The 15654-nt window shown below is 29.8% G+C and overlaps 2 protein-coding genes across 6 annotated transcripts; both read right to left on the bottom strand.

Moving 5' to 3' along the window:
• On the bottom strand, window positions 1-2416 carry LOC118028898 (acyl carrier protein 2, mitochondrial). Its single transcript, XM_035032649.2, has 2 exons — window positions 2117-2416; window positions 1-460 (listed from the first exon to the last, which is right to left on the bottom strand). The coding sequence occupies exons 1-2, from the start codon at window positions 2333-2335 to the stop codon at window positions 284-286; spliced, it is 396 nt and encodes a 131-aa protein (XP_034888540.1). The 5' UTR covers window positions 2336-2416; the 3' UTR covers window positions 1-283.
• Window positions 2417-8905: 6489 nt separating this feature from the next.
• Window positions 8906-12541, bottom strand: LOC118028897 (uncharacterized). Of its 5 annotated transcripts, none has more exons than XM_035032644.2 (2): window positions 12314-12541; window positions 8906-10960 (listed from the first exon to the last, which is right to left on the bottom strand). In XM_035032644.2, exons 1-2 carry the CDS (start codon window positions 12318-12320, stop codon window positions 9120-9122), a joined length of 1848 nt encoding a protein of 615 aa, XP_034888535.1. In that variant the 5' UTR covers window positions 12321-12541; the 3' UTR covers window positions 8906-9119. The 5 variants fall into 5 exon arrangements, with proteins under 5 accessions (XP_034888535.1, XP_034888536.1, XP_034888537.1 ...); XM_035032645.2 differs by having other exon boundaries at window positions 8960-10960; window positions 12318-12541; XM_035032646.2 differs by having other exon boundaries at window positions 8960-11021; window positions 12318-12541.
• Between the last annotated feature and the right edge of the window lie 3113 nt (window positions 12542-15654).

Below are 15654 nucleotides of genomic sequence, written 5' to 3' on the forward strand. Positions count from 1 at the left end.
TGGGTAATGACCTCCATATAATTTTATTCAAGATATCAGATAGACATGGACAACTAGTGTCAACCAGTAGTTTGGTTCGTTGGACCATACAACTATAAGTCCCTTCCACTAGAAGAGCAAGCATGCCAGTCACATTCTGAAACAATCCTCTTCAACCAGAATTGAGGAAAGATAAACCAACTCGAACATGGAAAAGTAGGTACCAAAATATGATGTTTAATCCTGCAGCTAATCACTGTAGCAAAATGAAAAAAAATAAAGACGATAGGGCTCACATTGTACCCTACTTCGCTTGAGGGTGTGAAGATATGAAGTCAATGGCAAGACTGATGGAATTGATCTTGTCTGCTTCATTATCTGGGATCTCAAACTGAAACTCTTCTTCAAGGGCCATCACAATCTCCACACTGTCTAGACTATCTAACCCAAGATCATTCTGGAAATGGGCATTTGGTGTAACCTACAAAAGTGAAAAATAAATAACAAGCAAAATCAGATCCACATAGAAGATGGTGTTATGAATCTACAAGTTCTTTAGCCACCCGCCCTTTGTGGCAATGAAAGCAAGTAGCCAATGAGAAATTTCAAGTGAGATTCTTTAGGAAGAAATGTGGGAAAATACTATGTGCTAAGAATAGCCTTTACATTTCTTATTCAAATCTCAGTGCTGTATTCCACCATAAGGAAAAGGGGGTAAAATAATTACGAAATATGAATGAAGCCTCTACAACAAAGCAATAAAAAAAACCATGCCAAACACTCATTTATCCTGGCAACAAAATTCACCAACCTAACACACCAGTGGAAATGGGGTGAAATAGCTAAGGATAGGAAATCAAAACAGCGAGCCCATGTTTGTGCAGAAAAATATCTGGATAGTGTCTCCAACATAACTCAAATTCCTAAATTAGACATGCAACCTTCATGCACTACTACAAACTAACTCAACAAATTCTAGGGCATCAAACATTCTATAAAGATTCACCACATCCATTCAAAAAACAAAGTTCTAGTTGTAATGAATTAACATGAGAAATTGCTATGCCATCAAAACTTTTAACATAGCAACATCGTCACTGACAATGATGATGTAGAAAATAATGCAATCTAAATCTCAGACCAGAGATCATTTGGTGCAAGAACCCAATCTATAAGCGGAACCCGTTAATAAATCAGGAATTTTCAAGGTATAGACACTTCGATTCAAAGAACATCATTATGACTGAGACTGGGTGATTATGACCAGCTGCACCACGATTCATGTAGCAGACTACTACTAGAGATTTTGATAATAAAAAAAGAGAGCAAGGACAGACCCACGTCATGGTGCAAAAAACAAGCTTAAAGGTAAGGACTAGTGGCAAGTAGTGATCCAACATTGTGCTCCTTCGTTTTGGGCTAATATTCTTTATGTGATATTTGCAGATCAATTTTCTTCTTGACAACAGACTGGTTGAAAAAAACTTATTATCACATAATTTTGAAGATTGAAGATCAGAAGACCCTACTACCTCAATGCAGAAAAGTAGGTCAAACCTAAACATGAATTTAATCTAGAATGCCAAAATTCAGCTCAAGTCAGCACTGATTGCCTTGATTAACTCAAACGAGTAATAAAATAAGCATTCACATAAAAATAAAAGCACTATATCTGTCTTGGAAAATCAAGATGTACTAATCTTCCAACACCATTTTAATGAAGCTTATAATTTCTCCATGAAGCTTTTGCTCTTCCGTAGCAAATACAGAACACAGAGCTCTACTGCACATTTGCATCAGATTGTCGACTTTGCAATGAACCATAAAATCAAAACAGCACAACAGAAAGTCTTACAAGTCACAACACAAATAAATCAAACTGCCCTTTTGTTTGGTTCCTAAAAATATTGGATTAAGGACTTGAACGGTCCGAAAATCATAACCCTAAACCCATTTAGTTTACACTTGTTCATTTCTATTGAAATTGAAAACATATTAGTACCCATTTCACTTTCAGCTTCCAATCATAGCCCTAAACCCAAAAGAATAAAAACATGAAGCACCAACACATCTAATCTATTATTATTTAAAAAGTAGCTGGTATTAAATCTGATAAATATTTAATAACATCATTTACCTTGGAAGGATCGACTTTCTGGAAGTTCTTGACAACATTGACGACTCGATCGGTGACCTCAGACTTGTCAAGGAAGGTGCCTCTAACTTCCTCGGAGAAACGGCGGCGTATGGAATTGAAGGAGAGACCGACGAGGCCGTTGTTGTTCGGGTTTCGCGTGGTAGGCATGGCCTGTACCTTCACTCTCAGGTACTTTAGCAAAGCTCCTCTCGCCGCCATTTTACTCCTTTTCTATTCTGCTCGCTACTACAAATTTCTTCTTCAGTTCTCTCTCACACACACTCTTGCCTCTCCAATCAAATAAGCAAATATTTCAATCGGCTGCTTTCTTACGGTGTCGTATTTGTCGGAAGATAATTGTTTTTTCAGGGATTATCTTTTTCTATTCTATTCTCTACTTTTTTTTATATAAAACAAAAATATTATATTAATTATCCGAAAATCTAAATCCTGATCGACACCGTTTCCTATTTTTCCTTTTCTTTTATAAAATTATTCTTCTTTATTATTTATTATTTATTGGTTATGCTTTCTCAAACCTCTGTATATTTTAACTTTTATCTCACTAAAGAAATAGTTTGCAAATAAATTTTTTTTTTATTTGGTTTAGTTTTTTTTTGTTTATAACCTGTTTAAGAGTTTTTTAAGTTAAAAATAAAATTATTGAGTTGCATTGAGTGCTTTTTTGTTGAAAAATAATTGAAAATAAACTTTTAAAATAAAAAAATTGAATCATAATTTTGTGATCACAATTAATAACTAGAATCTTTACTAGATTATATGTTATTTACCACAATAAATTACATGCCATCACATCACATTATTTGTTTAATTTTTAAATAAAAAATAAATCAGTTAATATTTTTTCTAAAATAAAAAAGGTTTAGCGTGCGAGTATGGTTTTATATAGAAAACGCGGTGCAAACCATGTTTTTTTAAAATTTAAATTTTATTTTTTTTATTAAAAATTAATTTTTTTTATATGTTTTAGATTGTTTTAATGCACTGATCTCAAAAATAATTTAAAAAAATATTATTTTAATATCTTTTGACACGAAAAATACTTTAAAAAACAACCGCAACCATACTCTAATATATATTTGAGCCTTTTTGTTTTGAAACAATTGCTCTCGCCAACCTTCCAAGCATAAGCACCTAATCTTTTTTTATGTTAGCCCTTTTGTATTTTTCTTGAATTTTAATTTAAATTCATTCTAAATAAAATAATTAAGATTATATTGAAAATATTATTCCATTAAATACATTTTATTTTGCCAAGATTATAGCATTATATATATATATATATATATATATATCAACCATTTTGTTAAGTACTAATATGAACTTAATATGCAAATTAAAAAAAAAAGTGATTAGGAATATTTAATAAGAAATTATATTTTTTTAATTTTTCCTTAGATTAATTTTTTCCCCTATAATTGTATGTAAAAAATAAGATATTATTTTTTATTTTTTTTAATTAATACTTGTTTTTAAGATGATGATAAGTCTTTTTATAGAAAAAACAAAGCTTCTCATAAAATAAAATATTTTTAGTAAAACAAAATGCATTAATAAGAAAATATAATGTACATTAAAGAGTAAACATTTTTTACTACTTATTTAAAATTATTTGTTTTTTTTAAGTGCTTTAATTTCTTCACTTTTAATTAAAAAAACATGCTAGTAATAAAAATACATGAATAAAAAAATAGTAAGCAATTTAATAAAATAATTTAAAAATAAATAAATCATAGTATTTCGTACAAACATCTATTTTAATTGTAAAAGAACTAACTAAAAGCTGATTTCAAAAATGACTCCACGACATCTCGAGTGTTAATAACTAGTATATACCAAACATATTTTTCAATAATTAACTATGCCATAAGTTATAAGAAGTCTTTCATTAAGTTGGCTTTCTTAGACATTCTCTTGGTTTTGATAGCTAGTAAGTAACTCAGAGTTAATGTCTAACATAATAAAAAAATATATTAATATGATGAATGTATTTTTAAATATATCTTAAATTCAAACACGTAAGTATGTTATTTATACTTAACAAAATAAATTAAAAAAATAAAAGAGTTGTTAATTCTAATTAAACACTAAAATAAAAGGCTAATTTCTCTAAAGTAAAAGAAAGATATATATAAAAATATTTAACCCCAATTTTTCATGAATCCTCTATTACTGTAACTAATTGTTTTTCTAACTCTAGAAATATTTACAAATTTATGATCAAAGCCTTATATTCAGCTTAATTATTGTTATAGAAAAAATTAAGCCAAAATGATAAGGTCATCTTATGACTTATTAGAGACACTATTATCAATCCTACACTAGCTTTATTCTTTTTCTTTTCAATCCATAAAGTCAAAATACTATAGAAAAAATTATGTAACAATAATATTCATATCGTGTTTCAATTTATAATCGATCTCGAGACAAAAGTGATTCACTAAGAAATCAGCTAAAGCTTGACCTTTAACTGCTTTTTTATGGTATATGATAAAAAATCAAACTCGGAAAATGCTAAATCTCACTTACCAATGTAACCATTTACTAAATGTTTAGCTAGTATATACTTTATTAAGTTTGTATGAAAATTTTATACACATTAACTACCAATATATACCAACAAGGTTTTACACAATTAAAGAATAAGGACAAATATAGTTTTTATATTGAAGTATTATGTTATTCAACAATTATAACAAAATGATTGTGATAATAAATAACCTATTCATATTCATCTTTATTCTCCTATACTAACAAGCTACCAATTGATCCTTGTATAGTAGATAGGTATAGCCTAAAAGGCTTGGTAGGGATAATGCTGGTGGTTTTGCTAAATAAATATTTATTTTTTTAATAGCAGTTTGGTGCTTTTTAGCCCATAAAAATTTATCTTCATCATTTCTTTTTAAGAGTCTTGTGACTGGCTTGATCTTTCTTATAATGTTTGATATGAACCTCTAAAGGAAATTGATTTTTCTAATAAGATGATATAACATTTTCTCATTTTATATTGGTTGTTCTTCCATTACCACCCTTATATAGTTTTTCTCTAACTTTATTCCAAGTTCATGTATAAGAAATCCCAAGAAGTTTCCTAACTTCATATTAAAGACATATTATAGTGAATGCATCTTAAAAATTATACTCCAATGCACTCAAAACATAACTAACCCATATGATTGGTTTTAGATTTTAATTTAACCATAATATCATTGATGTAGATCTTCGTGATATGGTTTTATCATATCATAAAAGGTCAAATTCATGGTCATTTGATAAGTAGTACCAACATTTTTTAGGCCAATTGACATTACTAACCAGTCATGCATTTCTAGTGAGCCAGAACATTTGAAAATAGCCTTTGATACATTATCCTTTGTAATGAAGAAATGGTTATAGCTCGGATACTCATCCATGAAGTCAAGGATTTTATTGCCAACTATTGAATCGACCAACATGTCAGTCATGACATTTAATATCATCCTTTAGAGTTGCAAGATTAAAATTTCTAAATTCTATTCAAATTCTTAACTTGCCATTCTTTTTTAATACTAGTGTGATATTCAAAATCTATTTAGCATAACTTATTGGCCTAATGAATCTAGATTCTAAAAGATGCTCAATCATGTTAGAAGCCATTCTTTTTGGAGGTTGACTATATAGTTTAAATCCTGGCTTGATTGGTAATGAATTCTCAACCAAGCTCCAACCTAACCAAGGCAATTTCATCATAGTTCTAAGCAAGATAATTCTTATAAGAGTGATGATATCAAATTCAATGATAATCTTTTACTAGATTTTCATTTATATAAGTTGGTTTAAGCTTATTTTTAGTTCCTAACTTTACTTCAATCAAAAGGTTTAAATTTCATCATTTCCATCATCCATCTTAGATGGTGTAGGAGGAAGATTTCTCATATCAAACTTTTTTTTCTTTTTTATCTTTTCTTGATTTTTTTATGGGATCAAAAATGGGTAACAATAAATTGGATAAATTTCCTTTAATGACTTTTTTTTCTCTTTCACCTAGCATCTTGTCATATCAAGCAACATCATTTGAAAATGTATAAATATTAGTATTTTTGGTTCCTACGAACCTCTTTATTGTATTACATTGCATCTTTTCCATAATTAATTTGATGCACTTTTACTCTATTATAATTATAGTGCACTTGGTTTTAACATTCCTAAAGTAAAGTACGTAGCTTTATACGGACTCTCCTAGTATTGAAAAATTCTAGGCTAGACAGCTACTATTACCTCTAGTTATATTCTGTAAAAATGCTGCTGAAAATAAACCTTCATTTCCTCCTAACTATTAATAAAGTTAGATGGTAATGTGGAGAATGAGTGGAGCACAATTTTGGTTGATGAAAAACTAATTAGCCTTAGTTTCATTAAGGATTAACAACATTATTACCAAATTGAATTGCCATATTGATTAGTCAATTTGGTTTTATTTTCTCTCATTAACTCACCATCCTCTGTAGAGAATTATTTGAAATCAAGAATCTTAATTCCTCTAAGCATTGGATAGAGTTGATCAACCTTTTTATGGTATAAGATGATTGCATAAAGGTTGTTTTGTATATTCAATATCTTGCCCCATCTCTTGTAAGTGTTGGGCAAGTTCCATCTTATTAATCAATTCCCTGTAGTTGTTAGTCAATAACATATATTTAAGGTGTATGAGGATTAGCATTGTCTTATTTCAAGACAATATGTGAAGTATTGTATTTTCCAAGTATAGGTTTGACTATCTATAGATAAGGTTGTTGAGCCATATAAATAGCTTAAGGTTACCTATACACATATAAAGTAGGTGACACCTTATGCTCTAATGTTGCTAAGGTTGTTGTTGTGTTTTATATATAGGCATGTGATACCCAAAATGTGATTAGGAACTTCATACATTTCTATTAGAGTAAATACCATTGGAACATATCTTGGTACTTGCCTTTTAAATATTTGAAAAAAAATTATAGAAGATCGATTGTGCCCCAACTTAATATAAATGGTTTACATGATTTTATTGACTAATACAATATGTTATTATGGTAAGTCGTGTTTGTTATGTTCTTTATCTCTAAATGGATGTCTATTAAATCAATATTAGATAAGTGTGTTTGTTTATAAAAGGATTGTCCTTCAAGAGAAGCCACATGTGGCTTATTAGATTTGGCAATATTGGTTGTGATCATTTGACTACACCTTCAATCCTTAAAAACGATATGCATGATGTTGTGTTGAAGGTGTAAAAACGTTAGTGTACCCTCTAGAACTAGTGAAGCCAATGTTGTTGGGAATATTAGTTGACTTATACATTGCATGTGAGCACTATAACTTTATCTGTGTGCTGTTTTTTAAGGGATTTAGATGAAAAAGAACTATCTTGTGGCATGTCTAATTAAGGCTTTCTAGTTAGTTCTTGTATTGTTGAGAGGCAATCAAATTATTCATGACCATGAGATTGAGATTTGTAGTTTACATGTATTGATTTTTCTTTGGTCATAATGATGATGTTTTTACCATTTTTTTTTCATGATTATTATGTGTTAAAATAATAAGTTTATCCCATTTTAAGTGTTAATTTGCTGAATCGATAGATAATCTGATTATCAATCACGTATTAATCTGTTGATTAATTGTTGAATTATAGATCAATTATGCTATTTGTTCTTGATTTCTTCCTTTCAACAAGGAGAACCTATAATTAGAAACCTCCTCCTAAACAAAGGTTGATGGCAACCTCACAAATCAAATAAAGTGTGAAGTTCTAAATTTGATTTTAACAAGTTAAGAAGAAAGAGTAATGTAAAAAAACTAATCTAGATAAAAGAAAAAAGAAGCGAGAAAAAAATAAAGGAAAATCTGTAAGCAAAATCAAAGATAAGAAAAGCAATAAATTGTGATAAAAGATAAATAATGAACAAGTTACATGGAAATAAGTAAATAAATTGTGTATATAGGGTTGACTATTAGTTTTTGTAATTGGATGGTCTTTTTATATAATCCTACATGAATAACTATTCGTACTTATATACAAATTGTTTATAACAAATTAAGAGCTTGAATTTTTATTTCTATCAACACATCTTCTTTCTAGAAATCACATATTTTCTAACTAATTTGCTACACTTGCTAGTATAATTTACTAAAAACTTCTATTTAGAATAAGACTTCATAACTTCTAACCTTTTTAATTAATTCAAGACTTCTAGTTTTTTAGTTGATTAATTTTAGCTATATTTTTTTTATTTGAAAGTAAACAGATATTATTTATATTTAATTGACATATAAATGTTTGTTTTTAGAAAAACTTCATGTTCATTCATATAAAAATTCACATCCAATTAAATAATTTGTGTTTAGTTTGATTGCATTCTTTCATATGATATTTGCTGCATGGGCAACAATATTCAAGATTCATCATCATTACAACTGGATTTTTATTGAATTTGAAAATTTGATGAGAGTATAAAAAGGTTTTATTCTTTCTAGTAACAAAACTTAGTTAAAATATGAGGCAGAGACCACATTCCTAATGTCATGTTGATATCAGTTCCTATTCGGGACATCTTCTATCCTATGATATTCCATGTGCTTGTAGCATCCATGTTGTCATAAAACAAACAATAAACATACGCAACAAAATATATCATCAAAGGAATGAATTGCAATTTGCGACAAACCTGTTGTTTACACTTCACACAAAACGTAATGCTCAGAAATTTTGCTGTAGAGTTTCAAATGATAAGACACAGGACATTCAGAATCGATCAAGTGCTTGTTATTACTAAATTTGTCTCAGCAACAAAGATATGACAAAATGGTAACTCCATATTCACAAGACAAAGGTGAATTACAAAAAGGATTAGGCCATTGTGCTATTAAATGAAAACATACATCATGTTTACAAACACACCTAGTTAAGTTGCAATTTTAGATTAACTGAAAGGTACAGTAAGAAGCTACATCCTAGTTAAATTGGCTTTGTGCATTTCTTTTGAGAATGTCCTAACAAATGACAGCGACCACATTGAACCACCCTCTTTGGGCGTTTAAAGTTTTCTACACGAAGAACCTTCTTTTTTGGCCTGCCGGGTGGTCGGCGAGTTTTGGGTGGGCGTATTGTAATGTCAACCTTGGCACCTCCACCTTCTGTTCCCTCACCCAGTTCCCTCCACAGGCTCTTATCAGGAATAGGGTTGATCATCTCTGAGTATGTCTCCCGGTAACTTGCAACAGTGAAGCAAGGTTCGGCAAATAAATGAGCATTTTGCCCACAGGAAATAAGTGCTGCAGCAGCATGTGCACATGGTAAACCATAGAGCTGCCAACGACGACATGAGCAGACACGGCTTCTAATATCCACAATATTTGTTCGCTCAGTTGACACAATCTCAAACTCCACCTCATTTGCACGAAGCACTTGATAGCAATGTGCATCTGCAATAGCCTCTAAAATCCGTTTCTCAGCAGATGGGACAAGAATTGAGGTCCAGCTCATGCCAATGTCACGACGATTGCTAAACCAAGATGTCAACTGATACCGAATATGCTCCATCATTTGAACAATTGGGAGCTCATGGCATTCAAGGGCCCAATTATACAATAATTCTGTAACCCCCAGCATAAAATGGCCATATCGCATACCTTCAAAATATGCTACAGCCCAAAGCCGGGGAGAGAAGTGTTCAAACCAAGGTATAATATCTTGTGAGATATCCACCATCTCAGCGATCTTGCTTTCGAATTCAACTGCTGTGAGGGCATAAACTGCATTCCAGAAAATATTCACTAACTTTGTGTTCTTAAATGTGTCACGGAAGTTTTCACTAACATAACGCAGACAAAATCCATGGAATGCACTGGGAAAGTGTGTTTCAACTGCCTCTACAATGCCCTTATGCCTTTCAGACAGTATGGTAAGTCTAGGCATGTTGTCAGTATTTACTCCAAGAAGCTTCCGCAACTCTGACATAAACCACATCCAATTTTCATCAGTTTCCTCATCAACAGTAGCAATGGCCAAAGGAAATAATGCATCATCAGCATCAACAGCTGCAGCACAAAGTATTGTACCCAAATATTTTCCTTTAAGATGTGCTCTGTCAAGTTCCAGAAGTGGCCTACAAGCATTTACAAAGCCATAAATAGATGCACGGTAGGAGATAAAAAGTCTTTGAAAACAATTTTCTTGTCCGGTAGCAAAAACAGATGCAATGCTTCCTGGGTTGGTTTTTCTTATCTGCTCACAATATGCAGGAAGAAGGCGAAACCCTTCTTCAAAAGTTCCATGAAGTGCAGCCATGCTGCGCTCCTTCCCACGCCAGGCTTGCATATAAGAAACAGCAACCCCATGCTGGTCACGGATATCTTCCAGTATTTCCTTCGGTTTGTATTGTGGATTGTCTCGAATGCGTGCTTCTACAGACCTAGCGACCCAACCTACTGATGCTTGCTGATGGTGAAGGTTTTGAACTCCTTCACAAGTATGCTCTCCATGTAAGGTTCTAATTGAAAAGGTCGGAACTCCAGGACATTTTGCAACATGGACACGCCATGGGCAGCCTTCTTTAGAGCACTTGGCTATAAACCGGCTTCGATCTGATTTCACTATCCGAAGATCAAAATGCAGCGCTATAGCAATATCTTTCAATGTTCTTCTGCAAGTTTCAACATTAGGAAACTCTTGTCCAATGGTCAAAGCATGTTCTGACAATGCAAGAGCAGCATCAGGCACAGTTAAAGCAAGGTCTGCCATGAATCCACCAAAATGTGGAGAAACAACTTTAGTTGCTCGATAGGCTTCCCCTCGTGCTAACACGCAAAATAACCAGTTTCAAACTTGTATTCTTCAAATGCAGCTAGCACATAAAACCTCCAACAAAATATGGATTCGACAATAGAAAGACAAGAATAAGGAAATAAAAAAGAAGGTAACTCATGAAATTAAAACAGATGAACACATTAAAGGAATAAATAACTTCCAAACAAATAACTATATCAGGAATTTAATAAAAATTGAATGGAAAGGAACAGGTTAATACAATAGAACATCAGAAGTCATTACAATTTTTTCCTCGTGTTTATTTGAAATAAGGAGAAGTAAATTCATTCATTGTGCTACATATGGGGTGGTTGATTTGCTCGGCATCAATACATACATACATATATGCGAGTGTGTGTGTGCGCGCGCGCGTGCACATACAAATGTAAATAATATCTAGAGTAAACAAAAATGAGAGAAAATGAAACTGAACAAGAATTTTCGACCATAAAGGAGTACACAAGCATCTTAATTCCCTCAGGCTAAAAAAACAGGTTCTTTTCTTTGGAGAACCAATGCCAAATTTCAATGAGAATAACTTATTTTCTGTAGTGAAAAAAAAAAATCACTTACAATCATCATGTCATGCCAGTGAGTTAAAAGGAAAACATTCTAATGATGGAGATGAAACTCCAGAAATGTTCAATTTTTTTATGCATTCTCTGTTTCTCAATTTTCTCCCAAGTTTGCGTGTCAGATTCAAATAAACTTTGCTCAAAGGAGCTTAAATTAGTAACACAGTCAACCAATTTCACCAGCACATTCCACCGATAATAAGCAAATTGCAACAGTAATATTCCCACGTGATAAAAGAGGGTACAGGAAAAAAATCTGGCATGCTTTGATTAGCCTCAAAGAATAATGGTTTTCTTGAAAGGAGCAAAAGAAACCTTGCAGAGAAAGGGATGGGAATTGGAGCTGAATATTCACGTCCCTAAATTGTCTTAGACATAAAAAAAATAGTCGAATTCAATTTTGGCAATTATAGAAAATACTTGTTTCGTTCGAAAACGTTCATGTAAAAATGGATGGAAAAGCTTCAGAACAAACCCATATCTTCAAACATTTTTGGCTGTATGCGCGCAAAAAGAAAAGATCATACAAGGAAAAAAAATGCCAAGCATAAAACTAGTTCATACAATAAAAACATAGCCACTGATTCCTCTACCTTGTTTCAAACCTCCTCACTTGATGCTAAGTAGTGGCACATTGCAATCCATTTTTTAGAACCTAATTAGTCTAAATTCTCTAGCACTATAGGTCACATTAGAGAAATGAAGTAAGACCAGATCATGGGAGCAGACATTGACAACAAACAAATAATAAATAAAGTCAAGACTGACCTACCATGGGTTTCTACTGCGCTAAGCAAGCAGATGAGAGGTGAAATCCCAATAATATATCAGCTACCGGCATCCATCCATGGCCCTCGAATTAAAGAAAATAGTCTGTCAAAAAAGGATATCTTTCTCAACTCTAAGGGACTCTCAACTGGGACTGAGACAGAAACCTAGAAAAACAGAACACCCAATCTTTCTCAACTCTGAAGCATCGACAAAAGCTGTTCGAACGCTTTCGGACCTGGTTATTAATTCCTCTCACGTTGTCGGCCCGATAAATGATAATATGGACCTGGGCTAAGTTTTGTTTTTACGGGTTCCTACCCATAACCTCTAGTGGTGTGTAAGCCTGTAAGGACCCCTCCATAACATTTTAATTAAAAAAAAAAAAAAAAAAACTTTCATATATTTATTGAATTAAAATAAAAATAATATATTTGAAATTTAAATAATTATTAAAAAATATTTAAATTCCTCTTATTAAAAGCTTTATTTTTTTTTCAAATAATTAAAATTATAGTTCCACTAAAATTAAAATTAAAAATCTAAAGCTAAATTGTCGGTGTAGAGATGGTTTAGGTCTTAAATCATGCTAGAAAAATTAGATCAAAATCTAGAAAGTTTGTTTTAATTTAATTTGATTTTAAATTTTAGATTAATTAAAATGTATTTTGGAGTTGAAAATAAATTTTTAAAGATTTTAATATTTTTGTTTCTATGTTTTAAGGTGAAAACATGTTAAATTTAGATTATGGAATGAACAAATTCAAAATTTAATTTTTCAACATAAAAAATGGCTGAAACTTTTTATAAGAGAAGACACATTATTTACCAATTATAAATGATGTTTTTTTATGTTTTTTTTTTATTGATAAGTTGCACGGGCCTAGCCTTTTAAGACAATGAGCAACTAAGTTTTTTTATTTTTAAAGGCTAGGCATATAAGCTTGGCCTTTTAAACTTAAGCGTGTTTATACTGTCTTTTCAAGCTATAGAGCACCCAAGCTTGATTTTCTTGGCCCATTGAGTTTTTTTTCTTGTTTAATAAGAATTAAACTTTTTATAATAGTATTAACAATTATTTTATAAATAATTATATATAAACTTAATATGATTTTTTAAAAAATATATTTTTAATAAATATTCAATAAGGATAAAATATCTATTTTTTATTTTTTTACTATAAATATTTTTATATAATTGTTTCTCATATTAATTATTGATTTATTTTTGTATACGGTCACATAAAAAATATCAAGGTATGATTTTATTTTTTTTATTCAAACTTTCTTTTAAAGTCATGATAGTTCTTTTTTTAAAAAAAAAACAAAAACATGTTGTTAATAAGAACTACATGTTTTCATGTTTTAGGCAAAATATTAAAGATAGACATAAATAAGAAAATGAAGTTTTAACTAAAGAGATATTTTTTTCTTAGTGATTTAAATCATTATAATTCTTGTGAATATTTATTTTAATTATTATAGAATTAAATAAAAATAAGTTTTGAAGATTGATCATGACATTCCAGTCCCAGAAAATATTAATCTTAATCCTAGTGTTATTTTGTTTATCTTAAAGATTCAACAGTGATGGTTTGGATCTTAAATTATATTAGAAAGATTAGATCAGAATCTAGAAAGCTTAGTTGTGTTTTGATTTTTGAAGGTTAAGGTTGTTAAATATAGGGCCAAGATTAATCTAGAGTTTAATTTTTTATCCACATGAGATAGCTAAAATTCTTGTAAGAGATGACACGACATCTATCAAATATCAAATGTATATGTCATGTTGTGCACTATGAAATTTTTTTTTTCTTTACAAGTTGCACAGGCCTCTTTTTATTTTTAAAGGTCACGCCTGTGAGCCTCACCTTCCAAACCGAGACGAGCATAGACTGCCATTTCAAGCCGTAAAAAGTCTAAGTTTGATTTTCTTGGCCAATCACCTTTTTCTTTGTCTCTCTGTTTTTTTTTATTTAATTATTTTATATGTTAAAATAAAACTCTCTTTAAATAAAATAATTACAATGATATTTTAAAAAATCAATTAAAGTTGTAATGCTTTTTAAATAAGATTAAAGCTTTTTATGATAATATTAACAATTACTTTATGAATAATTATATATAAACCTAATATTATTTTTAAAAAATATATTTCTAATAAATATTCAATAAGGATAAAATATGTATTTTTTTTATTGTATATTTTTTATATTGTTTTTCTCGAATTAATTATTGATTTATTTTTATATACAGTCCAATAAAAATTATCAAGATATGATTTTGTTGTTTTTTATTCAAACTTGCTTTTCAAGTCATTATAGTATATTTTCAGCCATCTCTTACAAGAATTTTCAGCCATATGACGTGTTGTACACTATGAAACTTTTTTTTTTTTTTTTGACAAGTTGCATAACCATAGCCTTTTAAGACCAAGAGCATATAGGCTTTTTATTTTTAATGGTCAAGCCTGCCAGCCTAGGCTTCTAAACCGAGGTTCAAGCCATAAAATGTCTAAGCTTGATTTTCTTGGCTCTTTGCCTTTTTTTTTTTATCTTTTTTTCTTTCTTATTTAATTATTCTGTATGTTAAAATAAAATCTTCTTTTAAATAAAATAATTACAATGATATATTAAAATATCAGCTTAAATAAAACAAGATTAAAGCTATAGTACTTTTTAAATAAGATTAAAGCTTTTTATGATAATATTAACAATTACTTTATAAATAATTATATATAAACCTAATATTACTTTTTAAAAATATATTTCTAATAAATATTCAATAAGAATAAAATATATTTTTTTATATATTTTTATTATAGATTTTTTATATAATTATTTCTCAAATGAATTATTGATTTATTTTCGTATACAGTCACATAAAAATTATCAATTATTAAGACATGATTTTTTTTTTTTATTCAAACTTGCTTTTCAAGTCATTATAGTTATTTTTTTTAAAAAAAAACCATGTTTTTAATAAAAATATACATATTTTCATGTTTTTGGAAAAATAATAAAGATATACATAAATAAAGAAAGGAAGTTTTAACTTATAAGATATATTTTTTCCTTTATTAGTTTAAATCATTCTAATATGCATATTAATTATCATAATTAGATAAAAATAGGTTATTACATGACACTATAGCCATAAGAAATAACAATCTCAGTATCACTATGTTTATTTTAAAGATTCAACAAAGGTGAATGAAGTTTTAAATCATGTTAGAAAAATTAGATTAGAATTTAGAAAGCCTATTTTGATTTGATTTAATTAAAAATTAAAAATTAATTAGAATATATTTTGAGATTAAAAATGAGTTTATGAAAGTTTTCA

The sequence above is a fragment of the Populus alba genome, chromosome 19 (genome assembly GCF_005239225.2).
Source record: "Populus alba chromosome 19, ASM523922v2, whole genome shotgun sequence".
NCBI lineage: Eukaryota > Viridiplantae > Streptophyta > Magnoliopsida > Malpighiales > Salicaceae > Populus > Populus alba.

Bases quoted from the DNA above. Each gene is read 5' to 3' on its own strand.
- LOC118028898 (XM_035032649.2), bottom strand. From the start codon at position 2,335: ATGGCGGCGAGAGGAGCTTTGCTAAAGTACCTGAGAGTGAAGGTACAG. The intron at 461-2,116 runs GTAAATGATGTT...TCACTTTTGTAG, and splicing joins AGAAAGTCGATCCTTCCAAG to GTTACACCAAATGCCCATTT.